The following is an 18,716-nucleotide window of genomic DNA, read 5'->3' on the forward strand; positions in this document are numbered from 1 at the left end:
GTCTGCTGTCCGTGTGGTGGTCGGGCCAGGGGACGGCTGGGGGAGGCGGCAGCGCCTGGAAGAGCCCTTGTTCTCTGTTTGTCCTTGAGAGGCAGGAGAAAATCAAATGGGTTTGGGAGAGGACCTTCCTGCTTTTACTCTTGCCCATGTCTTCAGGAAGAGACCTTGTGGGATTTTCTCCGCCATCAAGGGCTTTTTTTGCCCCTTTTTGCCAGCAGCACCCAGTAAGGCCCACAGTTGGGGACTACATGTGAACTGTTAGGCTCAGCTGCTCTTTCAGACCCAGAATTTACAGATGGAGAAAGGCTCCTGTGAGAACGACAGTCACTGACAAAAGCCAACATCTCCCGAGTACTGTGAGCCAGGCCACACAAGTGAGCTCTATGAGTAGGTGTTCATGCTTAAGGCCATACTGCTTGAGATGGCACTTTCTTGATGAAGACAAGATTATTAATACATACGTCCTTCATCTACACTGTTGAGCTGGTCTGTTTTCCCATCTTAATAGGAGATGAGATTAGAACTGGCTTGCTTAATCTTCTTTGGGGCGGGGAAGCCCTTGAGAAGCCCAGAATCCCTTTGTAACAGTGACCTCAGCAACGCATACAGAACTGTGGGGCTCAGGTTCCAGGTTAAGCCCTGAGCCATTGTAGCTGCTGTATTACATGAAGCCATGGTGAAGGCCCTGCACTTGACCCGTGCCATGCCCTGAACCCTTCTAGCTGGGGTGGAGCAGTTACCTACATGGATCTGAACTGTTAGATCCTGGTCATAACCGGGGACCTCATGAATGAGTCTTGCCATTTCCTGAGTTTCTTGATAACGGGCCCTTGACTGTGTCCGCTTCCTGCTAGAGAAGAAAAAAAAAATCTTGACTTTGTGGTCTCTCTGGACCTAGCAGAATCCCTGTGCTGATGCTTGTAGAACTGACTAGGACCTTGCCGGAGTTAGGGACTCTGTCCTTTTCCTTCGATGCACATCTGCATGTTGCCTACATACAAAACCAAGCCCACCCTGAGTGCTCCTCTAAACCTCGGCCTCACTTCTGTGCCTGGCTTCACTTCCGCTCTCTTTGAAAGTCAAGAAAAGCAAAAATTGAAGGTCAACGGAAGATAGCAAAAAGGATTTTTCTAAGAGGGAGCAGCCTGTGCAAAGGCTCCCGACACCATGAAGTATGCTTAACAGACCAGCCGTTCCCTTCAAATGTCACTTTGGGGGTTTTGGGCCTTTTGTAGTAACAGGGAACTCCAGAACGTGTAAGTGACAGATGGAGGAGAACCTAGAGCGGATTCCTTGAAATGGGCCTGCAGACCAGAGGAAGCAACGGAGGGTGGATGTCTGGGGCTATTCTGGAATCGGTCACTCTGAGACGGAAGCCAGGTGTGAGCAAGGTGGCCCTTCTGCCTCTCACGGAGAGGTCCTCCAGGGCAGGGATTTCCCCGCGGCCGGGGAAGGAGGCTGGGCCAGGCTGGCTCCATCCGTCGAACTTGCACGGAGCTTCGCCGGGCCGGGCCCAGCCGTGTTCTAAGCACCGGGGCTGCAGGTGGGCCCCCCGGGACTGGAACGCGGGAGGCCGAGTCCGATAAAACGTGCAGCGGAGCTCCACGCGGAGCCGCAGCTCGGCTGGCTTCCCTCGCTGAGGCCGGAGGGGAGCGGCCCGAGGCGTCCTCCCGCTCCGCCCGCGCCCCCCTCCCCCCCCCGCAGGCCGCCGACTTCCGCTTCCTCCGCTCGCGCCCATTCTCGGGCTCGGGAGGTGGGGTTCGGGGCGCGGCGCGGGAGGGGCGGGTGTGTATGACGCCACATCCGGCGCGCGGCGGAACTGTCCCCCTTGGCTTCCGCGGCGGGGCCGGAAGTAGAGGCGGCGGCGGCGGTGGCCCACAGCGAAGGGAAGGAGGCAGGCAGGGAGCCCGGGCGCGGGAGCCGGAGTCGCGGCGGCGGTAATAGTCGGAGACCCCTGTAGGCCACCGTCCCGAACGCGGGGCCGCCGGGTCCGACGGGAGTTCGCGGGGAGCGGCCAGGGCCGTGGGACGGCTGGGGATCGGGGGCCGATGTGAGCGGGGGCGGGGGCGGGGGGGTCGGGCCAGCTCCAGGGTCGCGTTGCCTCAGTCCCTCCGCCCCCGGCGCGCTGCGGACAGTCTGATCGACGGGCGCGTCCTCGCCTTTCTCAGGAGACCCCTGTGCGGTGCGGAGGGGGCGGCGGCCCCGGCTCTGACCCGCGCCGGGGGGGGGTGGGCCATGGCGGAGATCAGCGACCTGGACCGGCAGATCGAGCAGCTGCGGCGCTGCGAGCTCATCAAAGAGAGCGAAGTCAAGGCCCTGTGCGCTAAGGCCAGGTGAGCCCGGTGGCCCCGCTCTGCGGGGGTTCCGGCCCGGGGCCGACCCAGCTGGGGACCTGGGGCCTCGCTCGTCCTGAAATCTTTCCCGGAGAGGAGCAGACTAGGGCCACTTCCCTCGAGGAGCAGCCGGCCTGTTGGGAGAAGACAGACCCGGAGAAGGACACTCACAGTGTTAGGGGATGTGTTTTCAGTGGCGTTCGAGAGTTTTCGTAAAAAGTATTGGAGCAGCTCAGGGAGGCCGCCCTAACTTGTCGGGGGAACAGAGGTTTCTTGGGAGAACTGAACTCTGGGGATAGGCCTCGAAGAGTAAGACGATGAAAGGGAGTGTCCACCAGGATAAAAGTCCAAGGCAGGAAAGCGAAACACTCTGGCTTATAAAACTCTTTTAACTCTAAGCACCGCTCCTGAAGGCGGCGGGTGCTGTCCCCGTTTTGCAGGTGGGGACTCGTGTTCAGAGTCAGCCAGCAAGTAAGGGATGGAGCCTGAAGCCAGCGCTCCAGGTCCTGTCTCCAGGCCGCGGCGTGGGGTCACCTCGTGTTCTGTGTGAAATGGTAGCGGATCAGCCAGAGTAGCATTAAACCCGCCGCGGCGGGAGACCCCCCCCCCCGGGAAGAAGGATGACCGGGTGGTTACGAGCTCAGGCTTCGGAAGGCGGTGGTTCTAGGTGGGAATGTGAGTGCCGCCGCTTACTGGCTGGGACGGGGATCGCGAGGTCGCTGGCTCGGTCGGGGATCGCGAGGTCGCTGGCCAGTTTCTTCACTTGTCAAGAGGGAATAATAGTATTTAAGAAGACGGTGGTGAAGCACCAGTAAGCTGGTGCTTGGGACAAGCTCGGTGCCGCGCGTTGGTACGACGTAAGCTCGGCGGTCTTCAGGTGTTGCTGTCAGTACCGAGTAGGACGAGGGGACCGCCCACGAGGACTGATGGCACCAGGGAAGGCCTCTAGGAGCAGGCGGAGTGGAGGCTCTGAGATGCGTGGGCACAGTGAGAAGGCCACTTACCCGCCTCCCCTGAGGTACTTTTTGTGGCTTGTATCACACTGCGGATGGTTCTGCGGGGAAAGGGCCAGCAGGATGACCCTACATTTGCTGAACAGCAGGCCCGCCGTCCTACAACAGGCCTCCCACTGACACGCCACTCCTGTCTTCTCACGGCCGTCTTCTGAGGTTGGACTATTTTACATGACTCCTAGAGGCCTCGTGACCCGACTGAGGTCACCCAGAGAGAAAGTGGCCGCCTGACTTCTGAACGGGTGGCTCTCAGCCCCTTGCTTGGCTTTACCTCAGACAGACCCACAGCGGCCAGACCAGGCCTGTTTGACGAGCCGGCACGGCCTCGTTTTAAATGCGTGTCTGTGACTCTGTGTTTCGCCAGCTCAAGAAAATCTCCCTGCCTGGGCCAGCCCCGATGTGTTTTTAGTCACCCCTGTTCTCTCAGTCTTGGGAGGCACTTTTAGGAACCAATTACTGCTTGGCACCCTTCTTTTTCCTGTAAGACTCACCTTGCCCAAGGGCCTGGATTGACTTGGTGGTGATGGTAGCTAGTGCTCGCATCTAGAGAACTAGTCGCCACGTGCTCCAGATGGATTAGCGTAGTGAGAGAGCAGAGGGATTTTGTGTGTGTTTAAAGATCTTATTTATTTGAAAGAGTGAAACAGAGGGAGAGAGACCACGAGTAGGGGGAGAGGAAGAGGGAGAAACAGACTCCCCGCTGAGCAGGGAGCCTGTCGTGGGGCGCGATCCTAGGACCCTGAGATCATGACCGGAGCTGAAGCAGATGCTTAATGGACTGAGCCACAGCAGCGCCCCAGAGCGGAGGGTTTGAATCAAGTGGTCTCCAGTATGAATTCCAGCTTTGTCACTTGTAAACAGTGTGACCCTGCTCAAGTCACTTTACCTCTTCAGAACTTTGATGTCGTTATGGAGCTCGAGTGGGATTCTGCGTTTGCGGGGAAAGGGACTGGGAGTTCGGCAGGCACGTCCTAACGGTGGCATGTGTTGCGGAAGTGGCGGTGGGCAGGTGTGAGCCCTGAGAGGGCAGATGGTGCGCTGTGAGTGACAGCTGGGGTCAGAGACTGGCCCCTGTGCCCAGAGCGTGCTGGGCCCTGCTAGCACCGGTCGGTGGGGCGCGTGAGACCGGAATCTGTGGATGAGACTGGCACAGATTCTTCGTCCATTAGGCTTCTGAATTCCACGTCTTTCACTCTCCAGCTTTGTGACCTTGATCCTGCCCTTTTTTCTCTAAGCTCGGTTTCTCTGTCAGGTGAGGATGAAAAGAGCCTCAGCTGGTCAGCTGGGAAGGTCATCACAAGCAGTTGATGTGGAAAGATGCTGGACACAAGAGCCAGTCCTGGTGGGAGGGCCTGGTTGCCAGATGAGCCCTCAGACCCCGGCCAAGGCTTCTTGCTGTTGCCAGAAAGCCAGGCACGCACGCTTCCCTCCAGCTGCCTCTGTCAGCGTACGCTCGGGGACATAGGAAAACCACCCGAGCTCGGGGTCCCCTAGTCTGCTCGGAGGCTGGCAGGGAAAGGTAGGCAAGTGCCCCGGGCCCTCCCACACCAGAGCGGTTTGATTACAGCGTCAGAGGCCAGAGCCAGGCCTCCTGTTCAAGTCCGCCCTTTTGGACTCTGGCCAGTTTACTCCTCGGAGCAGTGGGCGGCGCCACAGTGTCTGCCTTTGGGTGGGCTCTTCCGTCATCGACGAGAGCTCTTCCTGCGGTCCCAGGGCAGGGCGTGATCTGGAGTGGTCCCTGCCGCTGTCATCAAGGTGGAAACCCGGAAGCATGGCGCCTCTTCCGTTGGCTGTTACCGACCAAGTGGTTTTCTGTCGTGAACTCCCGAGGAGTAGTAGACTCCACTGCAGGGAGAAATGAAAGCACAACGTTGTCACCCCTCTAAATAAGGAAGGAGCACAGCGCAGGTCTGTGACGCTGTGTCTGATGACTGGGTGCCTTCGGACGGCCTGGGCGAGGCCTCCGTGACGGGCAGAGAGGGACTGTCGGCTCCGCGGGGGACACGGTCTCAGAGCGCTCCAGCTGAGAGAGCCGCCTGAGCAGAGGGCTCTGTTTCTGGAAGGAGCCCTGGACGTGTGAAAGGGCAGCCGGGAGGGTCAAGGCTCGGAAGGCCGCTGCCTTCTTGGAAGGGCTTCGGATGCAGTAGGGGTCTGGGCTCTGGCCTGGGGAAGCGCGGTCAGCCCATCCTGGCTCGAGGACGGCCTCTGACCTCCTCAGAGAGATGAGGAGTCGGGCTGGGCTGGCCCGGCTGTGGTGACCCTGGTCTTCTCCTGTCTCCAGAGAGATCTTGGTAGAGGAGAGCAACGTGCAGAGAGTGGACTCGCCCGTCACCGTGAGTACCGCCCGCCCCCGCGGAGCCCGGCGTGCGTTCTCGGGGCCCGGGCAGTCCCCTTACTCCTGGCGGCTGCCGAGGTCTGCCCCTCATCCCTCAGAGCCCCGGAGGCCGTGTGTCTACTCCCTCTCCTGCCTTCGAGGGAGCCTTGCTGTTCCAAGTAGATGTTGTGGGAAGGCTCTTCTGGTCTGCGGGGGCATGTGCTTGGCCTGAGCAGAAGGCCTCTTACCGTGGCAGTGATTGTGCTGCACACGCTCGCGTGTGTTCTCTGTCCTAGTAGCTTTCTTCTGGGCTCTCTGAGGGCAAGAGGGAGAGGAGGGGGTCAGGCCTTCCAGAAGCTGTGGGTCCGGCTGTAGACCTGGCTCGAGCTCTTGCCCTCCCAGAGCAGTTGGCACTCCATGCGGGATGGGGTGTGATCCAGACCCGGCCAAGTCAGGGTAAGGGGTAGACTTGGCCCTGAGAAGTCGAGACTTGGCCAGGAGCGGCGAGGAGCTCCTGCAGCTGCGGGTGTTTTAAAGGCTGGTCTCCGGGAGCGGAGTTTCAGACTCTTGAGGTCCAGCCCGCCTCTCTTCACCTCCCAGGTGTGTGGCGACATCCACGGGCAATTCTATGACCTCAAGGAGCTGTTCAGAGTAAGTGTGGGGTGACTTGGGGACCGATGGCCTGGGGGCTGACTGGGAGGCCCCCCTCACTGAGAGCGGAAGCTGTGAGTTTGGCGCATGGCGGGCAGGTGAGGGGCTCTAGCTAGGTGGGCCGTCGGAAGGGGGCTGCCGCTTGATGGGCAAAGAGGCCACCGTGGTGTGGGACATTTTGGGACCAACCAAAATCTTCCTGCCTCTACCCCCCCCACCAGGTGGGTGGTGATGTCCCTGAGACCAACTACCTCTTCATGGGGGACTTTGTGGATCGCGGTTTCTACAGCGTCGAAACGTTCCTCCTGCTGCTGGCACTTAAGGTGGGAGCCCAGGCTTCGGGTGCTCCCAGCTGGGCCCTCGGGCCTGACCTGTTTCCTTTCTGCCCTGGTCTCCTGACCCATCCGCCCCCAGCTCTGAGCTGTTCTGCTGCGGTCTGGCTTGCCAGGGGGTGGGCATAGCCACTTCCCTTGCCTCGAGGGCGTGTGATGGGGCCCCTGGAGGAGAAGCAGGAGCTGCGCATTGGAGGGGAGGGAAGAGAGGACCCCTGTGTTCAGGCAGGGGCAGGGCATGGAGTTCGCCTAGGTATGGTGTCTGTTGGTGGGCGAGGTGACAGGGCACCGGGGGTCTGGGTAGGCACCTGTTGGGGATAGAGGAGCCCGTGAGTACGTGGTTGAGTGGGGTAAGCCTCAGATCCCCCAGAGGAGGGACACGGGCCTGCGAGGTCGGTGCTCCGGGAGGGGTGCGTGAGCTGACAAGGGAGGGACCGAGCCCAGCCCCCAGCCCCGTGTGGGTGGCTGCCCGCAGGTTCGCTATCCTGACCGGATTACCCTGATCCGGGGCAACCATGAGAGCCGCCAGATCACGCAGGTCTACGGCTTCTATGACGAGTGTCTACGCAAATACGGCTCGGTGACCGTGTGGCGCTACTGCACTGAGATCTTTGACTACCTCAGCCTGTCGGCCATCATCGATGGCAAGGTAGGCCGGCCACCAGGCCCTGCGGGGATGGGAGGGCGAGGGGAGGCACCGGGAGAGGCATGGGGCTCAGCGCGCCTCTGCTCCGTCCTCGTCCCCCTGTAGATCTTCTGCGTGCACGGGGGCCTGTCCCCCTCTATCCAGACCCTGGACCAGATCCGCACGATTGACCGGAAGCAAGAGGTGCCCCATGACGGGCCCATGTGTGACCTGCTCTGGTCTGACCCCGAAGGTGAGGGCGGGCGGGCTGGCAGGCGGGCTCTCCCTTCAGTTTGGCAGGAGACTGAGGAGGTCCTGTGGTTAAAGGGACAGTTAAAGGTGACAGTGTGGAACGGACGGTCGGGCCAGGCGGTGGGGAAGAGCGGAGCAGGGCCGGGTCTTCACCAGCACCCTTGGTGGGGACCGGGGAGCATGGGCTGAGCTGAAGCTCAGAGAGGGGTTGGGCGTGTGTCTCATCGCTCAGAGGCTTGTTGGGGACAAAATCCTCTGCGCCCTCAGTGTGGAGGGGCTTCTGCAGAGGGTGGACTCCCGGGATGCTGGCCCCATGAGGAGCCCTCATTTTGTGGGGTTCCCCAGCCCGTCTGGAGCAGAGCTGAGACTGAAAGCCGAGTCTCCCCAGTCCCAGTCCAGAACTCCTTCTGTGGTCACACAGCATCCGCTCCCTCACTGCCCTGCCAGCCCAACCAGGGGAGGGGGGCGGGAAAGCCCCCTTCACACTGGCTGGACCCGCCCGCGTGGTCACTTCCTTCTACTTTCGGGTACACCTGTCACAGCCAGTAAATCACACGGTCACTGATGATGGGGTCGCTCCGACTGTCCGAACATTCTGTCTCCTTTGGATCTTAGCGGCTCCCGCACTTGCTGCCCTGTCCCCGGGATCCCCTGGCGCACACCCGGGCCCTGGGCTCCGGCCCCACGGGCCTGATTGGGAGAAGGGGATGGCTTGTTCTCTGTTGAAGGGCGGTGGGTACTGGAGGGGCCTGGAGGACACCCCCTCCCCCCATCCCTGCCTTCCTTTGCCTCAGACACAACAGGCTGGGGCGTGAGCCCCCGTGGGGCCGGCTACCTGTTCGGCAGCGACGTGGTCGCCCAGTTCAACGCGGCCAACGACATTGACATGATCTGCCGCGCGCACCAGCTGGTGATGGAAGGCTACAAGTGGCACTTCAACGAGACTGTGCTCACCGTGTGGTCGGCGCCCAACTATTGCTACCGGTGAGCCACCGGGGCCAGGCGGTCGGGGTGGGGTGGGGAGCCAGGCGCGACATGCTGCTGACGCCCCCCGCCTCCCGCTTCCAGCTGCGGGAATGTGGCCGCCATCCTGGAGCTGGATGAGCATCTCCAGAAAGATTTCATCATCTTCGAGGCTGCTCCCCAGGAGACCCGGGGCATCCCCTCCAAGAAGCCCGTGGCCGATTACTTCCTGTGATCCCTCCAGCCCCCTGGCCCTCGGACCACTGTGACTCTGCCCTCTTCTCCAGACTGAGGCTGGGCATCGGGGGCTGTCTCGGCTCTGCTCTCCCCCCGGAGAGGGCACTTCGAGGGTGAGGACTTCTCTCTGGAGAGGCTCGGAGCCTCAGCTCCAGGCTCCTCTCCTTTCTCCCCACTTGAACCATGGAGTTTCCAATAATTTTCTGGTTTTCTTTTTTCCTTTTTCCTTTTTTTTTTTTTTTGTTTGTTTTTAGATAAAAAATTTTGAGAGAAAACAAAGAAAAATTCTAATAAAAGGAGAAAAATGGTCTTTGGGTTTGTGTCAGACTTGATCGGTCACAAGCAGCAACGCCAGCCTGGGCCCTGGGGGCACAGAGGACCTTGACTGCCCCAGAGCTTCCTGGTCTAGATCTAGTGACAGTGACTGTTTCCAGAAGGCTTGCCACATGCTAGGTGGAGGGCTGGGTTCTCAAAAGCAGCTTATCTAATTCTCATTTAATTCAAGTGAGCATCAGGACACTGATTTCCCCACTTCCCTAAAAAGGAGATAGCCCGAGAGCTGTGGATTCACACGCATGAGGTCAAGCAGCTAGAAACTGGCAAGTCAAAATCGGGGCCCAGGTCTCCCCACAAAACCTCCGCTCACCCAGCCCCGCCCACGGCTAAATAGCATTAGCTGATGTTTTTAGAGCACTGAGGTCTTTGGAGTTTTATTAACAAAAATACTCTGGTCCTGACAGCGGACCGGTGTGGCCTGCACTGGGGCCAGGGGCTAGAACTTGCAGAGCCCAAGGGTGAGGCCCAGGAGGTGGGAGCGTTGGGCAGTGGCCCCATTTGGCCAGGCAGAGCCTCCCTCCATTCACACCGAGGTGAGAGCCTGGAAGGGGAAGCTGGCCCCAGCTGGACTCCCAGCAGCTTAGCCAGAGCTTTGAAGCCGGGGTGGGTGGGAGTGAAATCAAAGTGTGAAGTGGGGTGGGGGAGGCCCCAGGCAGCCATTTGGCATGGGGGATGGGACCAGTGGAAGGAATGGGGCCCCAGGCCTGGGGGAAGGGTGGCAGAGCTCTGTGATGGAAGATGGGGTGTGGGGGCAGGCGGAGGGCCCAGGGACACCTCAGTACATTGGTTTGGAGCCTACATCCAAGTAAGCCCCGGGGCCAGGGTAGGCAAGGGGGAAGGGGCCCCCCTGGAGGAAGTGTGAGGCAAAGGGTGCTGGGGGAGCAGCGGCTGGGTACCCCGAGCCCCCTGGCCCAGGCTGCAGCTCCAGGAACGCAGCCGAGTAGGGCGCTGGATGCCCCGAGTCTGGAGCCTCAGGGAAGCTGGGGTTCCTGAAGTAAAGAGACGGGTCAGAATGCGGGAAAGGGACCCCCAGCGCGGAGGAGCCGAGCTCTGTGCCCTTGTCCCACTCGCCTGGTTGGAAGGTGACTGGGGGCTCCGTGGAAAGCCGCGGGGTGCAGCAGGTAGGCTTCGGCGCTGGAGCCGCCGCACAGAGGAGCTGGGGCCGGGGCAGCTTCCCGCGGGGCCGGGGCCTGCTCTGGGTCCGACTCACGGACGTCCCCACCCAGCGTGGAGTCGCAGGGGCCGCCTGGTGCATCTGGGCAGATGGAGAGGACAGACTGGGCTAAGGGGGACTGGCACCTGAGGACCGGCCCCGTCACTCCTGGGACTGCGCTCACCTCCGCTCCCATAGGCCTCTGCGGCTCCAGGCTCCGGGCCCCGCAGTTTCCTCTTCACACGGGCATCTCGCTCCCTGGAGAACAGGGACCGATGACGTGATGATGATGATGATGATGATGATGGTAATAACAGCACCTGCTGGGTGCCAAGCATTTCACCCTCCCAGGGACCCTGTCAGGCAGGTGCTGTTATTCTACCTGTTCTCCAGACGAAGGAACTCCAGAGAACTAAGTGACTAGAAAGTGGCAGAGTCAGGCTCCATTTCCCCCTTAAAACTTTCCAGTGGTTTCCTGCTGCGTGTATTGCATTTGGGAAAAGGCTTCCAAGCTAGAAGGCGAGGGCGTGGTCCGAAGCCGGCTCCCCCCGCCCGGCTTGCCGAGCCGCCCTTCGCCGGAGCCCTCTTCCGTCCGTCTGTCCCTGCTCCCGTCCTTAGCTCACTGTCTCAGCTCCCGCTCTTGTCTCGCTTCCTCAGGGAAGTCCTCCCGACCTCCCGTGGCATGGCACAAGCTCCCTCGTCATGGGTCCACAGTTTACATTTGTAAGGGTGACCCTTTGATGGCCGGCTCCCAGTCTGTCCCCGCCTTGACGGCAAAGGACGGCTCTGAGGGAGCTGAACTCGACTCAGAATAGAAGCCGAGTCCTAAACACACCTCCACTGTCCAACGTGGCTCCCCTTCACCGCTCTTGCCTCTTCCTCTCCAGTCGCACCGCAGGCACGCTCCTCCCTCAGGGCCCTCGCACAGGCTGTTCCCGCTTCTTGGCCCGCTCTTCCTCGGATACCCACTCTAGGTCCTCCAGGACTTGACCACGCCTCTAAAACTAATACAGGCCTCACTCCGGTCCGTCCTCTCTTCCTTCCTGCCTTTATTTCTTTTCTCTTTAGAACCCATCCCTGACATATTATATTTCACTTATTTCTCTCTGTTGACCTGCCTACTCTGTCCCCTAGAGGACCAGTCCCATCAGGGCAGGGCCCTTGGTTTTGTTCACGGATGGGTCTCCAGCGTCTAGAACTGTGCCGGGCACACAGCAGGTGCTAAACGGGCAGCCGCGAGGGAATAAATGTCTTTACTTACTGCTGTGTCCCTGGCACACGGTGGTCGGCTCACAAGCATTTGTTGAACGAACCAGGGAATGAATGAACAGTGCCCACCTCTTACAGTTTCTGCCGTTCTCCCGGAAGCCCTTGGCAAAGGGATTGGCGGCGATCTTCAGTTGTGTGATCTGGGGACACACATCCAGGGTCAAAGCTCCCGCGGCCAGGGCAGAGCCCACCCCTCCATCCCCTCCCCACCCCCCCCCAAAGCGGTCACTCACCCGCGGGTTCTGGTAGGCTGTCACAGAGATGAATGCCGTCTCGGGGAAGCGGAAGGAGGCGACGCCCCCCCAGTGCTGGCTGCAGAGCTGGGCGGCCCGCACCAGGTGGATGCGGGGCTGGTACTTGTGCATGGAGTGCAAGATCAGCTGGGAGAGAAGGAGCGAGGTGATGCCCCGCCTGCCCAGGGTGATGCCCCGCCTGCCCAGGGGGGCCCCCACACCCACCCCTCAACCTGTCCTCCCCGCCAGCTGGGGCCTCACATGGCCGTGGGGGTCCAGGGTGCTGTTGGTGAGCTTGACACGATGGAAAGACACAGGCTGCCGCATCCAGTGGGCACCCGTGGCAGGAGAGTCGGGGTGAATGTAGACGCGGTCAGGCAGGCGGGGCTCCGCCTTGCCGCTGGGCTCCCAGCGCCGGCCCTGCCAGCGGTAGCGAGCCCCGTCCACTGGAACCACATCCAGAAGAAACAGGTAGCGGGCCTCGGGGTCCAGGCCAGTGACTGAGACTCGGCAAGCAGGGAACATGCGCCTGGACAGGGGAGGGATGGGAGAGGCCTGGCGCTACCGGCTGGGGCTGGGAGGGGGCACAGCGCCGGCAGGGGGCACAGCCGCTGTGGGCTCACCCAGCTTTGGCAGAGAAACGTCCACGGAGGTGGAATTAGAATTCAGAGGGCAGGGTCTTGGAGCCGGAGGCTTGTCTCATCCCATTTTACACTCGGGGAACAGAACAGACAGGAGATCTGACCAGAGTCACAGGGCAGATTAGGACCAGAGCCAGGACCCCTGACTCCTGGCCCCTTCCAACTCCATCCACAGAAGCAGTGGTGACACACTTCTGTCCCTCTAATCTTGCCGGGAGTCTGCTGCTCCCCACTCTGGTCTCCTCACCTAATCTCCAGCACCAGAGTCTACACTGCTGGCCAAACCTGGTTCAGGAAAAAAAAAAATGTCCTGCCTGCATTGGGACGGAGGATTTAGCATGTTCGGGTCTGAGTTCCCGGCCTGGAAAGACACGGGCCACACACTGGCCACATCCCTGCCTCCAGGGGGACCCCAGACCTAGTCACATACTGACCCTGATTCTGGCCAGACTTCCCTGAATGCCAGTCACTGGCTGGACCTTGACCCTAGTGGTAGTGTCAGTGCTGGCTCTGGCCGCAGGTGGACCCCCGATTTGGGCCACAAATGAACCTATCACCCAGCCAGACTTTCTGACCCAGGCCCAGACTGACCTAGGACCCTTGCTATATAGGTTGGTCCCTAAACCAGCTACAGATTCCACAGACTGACTCTCGGCCCTTGCCACCAGATGACTCCGATCCAGCCCTAGAGTCACCCTTGACCCAGGCCACACTCGCACCCTGAACTTAGGCAGAGCTCTAGACCCTCTAGCAACCCCTAGACCTAGCCCTATTACCAGGAACTCTGCCTTTCCCAGGAGACCCCCACCGGGCACACCCTGGGCCCCTTGACCCTGGCCCCGCCCCCCGGGCACATCCTGGCCCCGCCCCTCACCTCCCAGCTTTGGTGATGATCATCTCTGTTCCCACAGAATTGAACTCTTTCCACAGCTCCCGGTTCTCCAGGCTCAGGCTGACTCCGGGGAGTGCATGAAGGGCCTCAGGGGCTGGGGGGGCTGGCTCAGTGCCCAGGGCTGGGGGGAGCGGGGGCAGGGGTGGGGCAGCACCCAGGGTGCAGGGAGCAGCTTCAATCCCGGAGAGGAAGCAATCCAATTTGGGAGGGTCCAGATCTAGAGAAGGGGTGGGGGGGCAGAATGAGGAGCCAGCAGAGGGTCACAGCCCTCAGCGGTCCCGACACAGGAGCTGGTCCCCATGCTCACCAGGGTAGCGGTAGCCCTCTGCCAGGGCAGGCGGGAAGCTGGAATCTGTCCCCGGCTGGGGGGGCCCAAGGCGGTAGCCTGTCCCCAGAGAGGGGTACAACTCTCGTGGATGGTACATGGAGTGCTCCCGTCTGGCCTCAGGTCACGCTGCCTAGAGTCAGTCCCCTGGTGCTGAGAGATGCCCCCTTTATAGCTCACAGCTCAGCCCCTTCCAGACCCAGGATCACAGCCCCTCCCCTATTTGGGGCCCTGGAGTTGGGCTGGGGTGGAGACCCCTGGGGACTGGAAGGGGTCCAAGAGGGGGCCGGATACCTGGGTACCCTCCCCTTCTCTCCCCCCCCCTCCGGGCTTCATTAGCTCCGACCCCCTGCCCCCTCATTACATAATTAGCTCCTCGGCCTGATTGATCCCCCGGGGCTCGACAGGGACGCAGTTTGGCGCTTCCGGCCAGCTGGTCCCCGTTCCCACGGGGGGAGCCCCGGCTAGGGATAAGCTACTGAGGGGCGGGGCCTCGACCCTGGGATGGAGCCTCGAGTCCGGGGGCAGACCCTGGCGCCCCAGACTCTTCTGGCGGGTTCCCCCTGCCCCCTCCACTTGGAAGCCAGGGCTCGGAGGGACGAAGCATGACTGGCGGAAAAGAGCAGCGCTGGAGGCGCTCGGCGTGAGCTTGTTGTCACGCGGGGCACTGGGGTCCTCGAGGAGTCCGCGGCCGAGGCCCGAACCCCTGGAGTCCTTCCTTCCTGTTCCCCGTTCCGCAAAACCTCCGCCCTCCGCAGGAACTCCGAGGTGCGGGGCCACGCGCAGCTCGACAGTCTCTGACCGCCCGAGCCGGGCTTTCCCAGAAGGTCCCGCGCTGGGGGCCCCTCGGAACTACACTTCCCAGCAAGCCCAGCGCCGAGATTCGGAGGAGAGGAGACGGACAGCTGCCGCTGGGGCCGCTGGGACGTGTAGTCGCGACGAGGGGCGCTGGAACCCGCGGCGCGCTCGCCTCCCGGGAGAGCTTGCCTCTAGGCGGCGGCTCAACGCTCAAGCCGAGAAGGCGCCGATCAGCCGAGGTCAAGGCCTCCGTAGGCCTAGTGGGGCTGGGAAGCGCCGGGGCTGTGGGATCGGTCCTCGGTCTCGGGTGGCTGAGCCCGCGGAGCGCAGACTCCCGGCTTTGACCGCAGTGCCTACCCCATGCCACGTTGGGCCCCGAAAAGACCAGGTCTATAGAGGCAGGAATCCGCATTGGAGTCCCCAGTTCCAGGATTCCGCGTGAGCCCGGGGCTGTCTCCACTCCATTGTTTTATTATGTACAAACGCTACAGAACGAGGGCAGCAGACGGGCGCGGGGTAAGAGGGGCCCGGTGGGAGGAGTTCACAGGGCAGACGGTGCACTCGGGCCGGGGGAGCAGCACACAGGCCATATCTATAGGGCAGGCGGGGCACGAAGGGGTTAAAAACGAGATCCAAGCCAGCCAGATCGCAGGGAGGTGCGGGGGTGTCTTCCGCCTTCTGATCGCCCCCCAAGGTCACAGTGCATGCAATAAAATATATGTACAGGAGCTGGATCCTTCCTCTGCAGGGGCCCTGAGGGTCCAGAGCTCCCTTCTCGCGGAGGGAAGCCAGAGGCGCCCCCGGGCGGCCAGGCCGGGCTCGAGCCGCATGCGGCGGGAGCAGGGGTCAGTCCCAGCCGTTGTCTTTGATCATGTGGTTGAGTTCGATGATGTACTTCCCCTCTTTGTACTTCTGGCTGCTCTCGAAGGCCTGTTCCTGAACAGAGGGGAGAGGACGTCATCTCTGGAGCAAGGGCTTTACCAAAAGGGATCAGGGTTGAGTAGGAGCTATGCCTGGCCCCATTTTACATAGGACAGAGCTGTCATGCACAGAAGCCAAACCACCTGGTCCCAAGACACAGAGCCAGTAACTGACAGAGCCAGTCTCTCGCTAATCGGACAGACTGAGCTTTCTGAAGTACCGGTAGTTTTTAAGTACTAATGTCCATACCAACAGAGAGACTATGGAAGTTTCTAAAAGGTCCAGGGATTACAGACTGGTAGCTGAAGGCCAGTTTTGACCTATGCATGTGTTTTGTTTAGAAAAACAAAGCAGCAGAGTTTAGAAAAAATGACTTTGAAATACTAAAATACAGGTGGGCTGAGTTCAATCCATTTCGCCACGGACTGCCCCGTCCCTCCGCAGAGCTATGCTGCCCCTTTTGCAAACCCAAAAAGTATGCAAGCCTGCATACTTGCTTAGACCTGCAAGCCCTTGAATTTTTGACCCCTGGACTGGGCCATCTCTTTTTCTGTCAGTGGTCCAGAGAGGTCGAGCCATCCGTCTGGGGGCACAGAGCAAATCTGTGGCTAGGCCAAGGGTGAACTTGGGTTAGGTGAACTGCCTCCACCTGAGACATGCACCCCACAGAGGGCCCGCAGCCCCGAGTAGTGCGTGAGGAGTCCTGGCCCTTGCCATTTCCCAAGAGCGTCTTCTTCTGCTGCATCTAATCTGATCCCTATAACAATTTTGGGTGCCAGGTTGTGGCCTTTGCCTCCACTGCCAAATAAGGAAATGAGACGCAGGGTCGTGACATGAGACCCTGGACAGCAGCTGTGGCAATGAGAGCAGTGAAAAGGAGGCGCATGGACCCAAGCTCCATGTCGCTGTGGGGTCCTGGGCAACTTCCCGGAATCTCTGAACGGCAGTGGAAGCTGGCCATCAAGGATGTGGAGTTAAAAACAAAACACACCACCTGGATTCTGATCCCTATGCTGTCCCTTACAGCTGTGTGACCTTGAGAAAGTTACTTAACATCTCTGGGCCTTCTTTGCTACTGTAAAGTGAAGTTAACAATAGACCCTACCTACAGTATTGTTGTAATGACGGAATCAGAGAAAGTGTGCCAAGCACACACAACAGTGCATGGCCCATAAGCCCTCAATAAATGGCCACCCGGATGATGGCCTCATCTGTAAAACGGGCACGTGTGTGTCTGTGAGGAGAGGGATGGGTGGAGAGAAAAGTTCTGAAAGCCCTTGCAGGATGTGACAGAAGAGAGCATGGGCAGGGCATGAAAAGACAGTCTGACTCGTGGGAGCTGGGCCTGTGGGCTCTGAGAGATTACTGTGTCACTGCCTGTGAAGAGGAGCTGGTGGGAGCTTGGGTCAAGGGGAGCCTGGGGTCAGAGGTCATGGACTCACATATTTCCAGCCCAAAGTCGTCTTGCAGTTCTCGCAGTGGATGTCAGCGACAGCATGGAGGCCCGTCAGCAGCACCCGCTCCTCGGCTGGCCCGCAGCCCACGTTCACCCTGCGGGGACACGGGGGGAGTCCCAGGGAGGGTCCCGCCATCACAAAGCCCCCCTCTAGCTTGTATCCGACTGTGTCTGTCCTTAGCATCCAAGACAAGGGCGATCGCATCTTCCAGCTGCAATCGGGGGACTCTGGGAGTCTCAGCGTGATGCTGGGGGCCACAGGTCCCAACAGAGGTCACGGAGAGAAAGAAGGGGAACCGAATACTCACACAGAGTTGAAGAGGTAGGCACGCCCCTGACTGCCCTGGAAAGACTGAGGGTGGGAGGGAGAGAGGAAGGGAGTCAGGGTCGCCGGCGGAGAGCTGCCACGTAGCCCTTCTAGTCTCTCAGTCTAGCCCCGACGGTGACCTGGTTACCTTGGAGATGAGGTCGTCGTGGTTGGCCAGGTGAGCGCGGCAGTGGGCACAGCTATACCTCCGGTGACAATCATCCAAGTAGGCCTGAAACGTCTTGGGCTTTGAAATCCGCACCATGGCGGGGGCCGGGGGCAGTGGCCCCACGCGGGGAGCAGCCCACGGGGAGCAGAGGGAGCCCAGTGCCTGCCAGGGAGGGAGGGAGTGGGCGGTCAGGACCTGGGCCACGCACTTGCAGGCACACCCAGGGCCATGGGGATGCTCTGTCACACTTGGCTGCTGTCTCCTCCCCAGAGCCAGCAGCTTCTCCGGGGGCCAGAGCGGGCTCAGTCTTGACTCACTGAGGAGGCCTCAAGTTGCATCATGGGGAAACTGAGGCTTGGAGGAGCCTGAGGTGAGTCACCCATCTACTTCCGGCCTCACCCCTGCTGACCTGACAGCTGCAGCTGGAGGAGGGGGCTTCAGAGTGGATGAGCTGTCGGTTCTGGTTTAGGGGTAAAGTATGGAGGGGTTAGGAACTGGATGGTCCTTAGGACCTCACCTGAACTGCCAAGGGCGGGGGTAGGGTGGGGGTGACGCGGCTCCACTCGAGGTACACGGAGTTCACGTGGGAAGAGGGTCCCTCCCCTGGAGAAGGCAGAGGCCCTCACTGAAGGTGGAGGGTGTCACCTAGGAGGGGAGGGGCTCTTACCTGGGGGGGGGGGCCGCTGAGGCCTTGTCTGTGCCGAGGGGCTCTTACCTGCATCGCGGAGCCTTACCTGAGACCCCGGGGCTCACCTGGGGCGCTGGGGTCGGGGACGGGCGCCGGGGGAAGGGGGCAGTCCTCCCTGGCGGGGCGGGGGCGCGGGGCGACGCGCAGCCCTGATGATGCGGGCCTCACCTCGCCTGGGCGCGCGGGGGCCCGGTCCGCCGGGGTGGCCTGGCCTGGGAGTGGGGGGCGCTCCTGGTGGGCGCCGTCCCCCCCGGCCCGGGTTCGCAGCCGCCGCGACTTGTTTACACCGAGACCAGCTGCTGCCGCCGCTGCGGCGGGAGGGGGAGGGGGCCGGCCTCTGGTCCCGGCGGTCGCCGTGGCCAATCGGCGCGCCGCATGCAAATGAGGGGGCGCGTCACACAGCGGCCGGCGCAGGCCGGGCCGGCCCTTCCCCCCCTCCCCGCTCCGGCCCGCCCGGAAATGCGGCTGCGGCCCCGCAACCCGGCGGGGCGGCCCCGCGGCCTGGGTCCGGGGGCGCGTCCGGCCTCCCGCGGGCTTCGAAGGGGCCCGGCTCTGCGGCGCCAGACCCGGCGCGGGGTTGGGGGGGGAACGGTGTCCGGACGCGCCCCCGGGGAGATGATAGCCGTAATCACCCGCGTTTAACCGCCGCCCGCGCCCCACTCTCTGAATCCCCGCCGCGATCCTACGAGGCGGCTTGCGCGATTGTCCCCGTTTTCCGGGGCAGCGGAGGCCACAGAGGCCCGGCAGCTCTCCCGAGGGATCCAGCTGGGAAGGGGCAAAGTTGGGATTCACTTGGGTCGGATTCCAC

At 61.3% G+C, this 18,716-nt stretch overlaps 3 protein-coding genes across 8 annotated transcripts; 1 reads left to right on the forward strand and 2 right to left on the reverse strand.

The window, feature by feature from the left end:
* Positions 1-1,827: 1,827 nt before the first annotated feature.
* PPP4C (protein phosphatase 4 catalytic subunit) lies at positions 1,828-9,029 on the forward strand. Of its 2 annotated transcripts, none has more exons than XM_045072617.1 (9): positions 1,828-1,937; positions 2,169-2,333; positions 5,628-5,679; positions 6,261-6,311; positions 6,533-6,634; positions 7,119-7,292; positions 7,395-7,521; positions 8,315-8,504; positions 8,589-9,029. In XM_045072617.1, exons 2-9 carry the CDS (start codon positions 2,236-2,238, stop codon positions 8,716-8,718), a joined length of 924 nt encoding a protein of 307 aa, XP_044928552.1. In that variant the 5' UTR covers positions 1,828-1,937; positions 2,169-2,235; the 3' UTR covers positions 8,719-9,029. The 2 variants fall into 2 exon arrangements, with proteins under 2 accessions (XP_044928552.1, XP_044928553.1); XM_045072618.1 differs by having other exon boundaries at positions 1,864-1,956.
* A 334-nt stretch (positions 9,030-9,363) lies between these two features.
* Positions 9,364-14,720, reverse strand: TBX6 (T-box transcription factor 6). 2 transcript variants are annotated; one of them, XM_045072616.1, is made up of 8 exons: positions 13,552-14,720; positions 13,227-13,461; positions 11,973-12,240; positions 11,712-11,858; positions 11,548-11,618; positions 10,394-10,467; positions 10,128-10,311; positions 9,364-10,045 (listed from the first exon to the last, which is right to left on the reverse strand). In XM_045072616.1, the coding sequence occupies exons 1-8, from the start codon at positions 13,667-13,669 to the stop codon at positions 9,832-9,834; spliced, it is 1,311 nt and encodes a 436-aa protein (XP_044928551.1). In that variant the 5' UTR covers positions 13,670-14,720; the 3' UTR covers positions 9,364-9,831. The 2 variants fall into 2 exon arrangements, with proteins under 2 accessions (XP_044928551.1, XP_044928550.1); XM_045072615.1 differs by having other exon boundaries at positions 9,994-10,311; positions 13,552-13,722; positions 13,934-14,720.
* Positions 14,721-14,818: 98 nt separating this feature from the next.
* YPEL3 (yippee like 3) lies at positions 14,819-18,239 on the reverse strand. 4 transcript variants are annotated; one of them, XM_013046595.2, is made up of 6 exons: positions 18,077-18,239; positions 17,630-17,680; positions 17,200-17,382; positions 17,053-17,096; positions 16,731-16,839; positions 14,819-15,303 (listed from the first exon to the last, which is right to left on the reverse strand). In XM_013046595.2, the coding sequence occupies exons 3-6, from the start codon at positions 17,314-17,316 to the stop codon at positions 15,214-15,216; spliced, it is 360 nt and encodes a 119-aa protein (XP_012902049.1). In that variant the 5' UTR covers positions 17,317-17,382; positions 17,630-17,680; positions 18,077-18,239; the 3' UTR covers positions 14,819-15,213. The 4 variants fall into 4 exon arrangements, with proteins under 4 accessions (XP_012902049.1, XP_004774012.1, XP_044928564.1 ...); XM_004773955.2 differs by lacking the exon at positions 17,630-17,680; XM_045072629.1 differs by lacking the exon at positions 18,077-18,239 and having other exon boundaries at positions 17,538-18,040.
* Between the last annotated feature and the right edge of the window lie 477 nt (positions 18,240-18,716).

The sequence above is a fragment of the Mustela putorius genome, unplaced genomic scaffold (assembly GCF_011764305.1).
Source record: "Mustela putorius furo isolate JIRA1106 unplaced genomic scaffold, ASM1176430v1.1 tig00004039_pilon_pilon_pilon, whole genome shotgun sequence".
NCBI classification, from domain to species: Eukaryota; Metazoa; Chordata; class Mammalia; order Carnivora; family Mustelidae; genus Mustela; species Mustela putorius.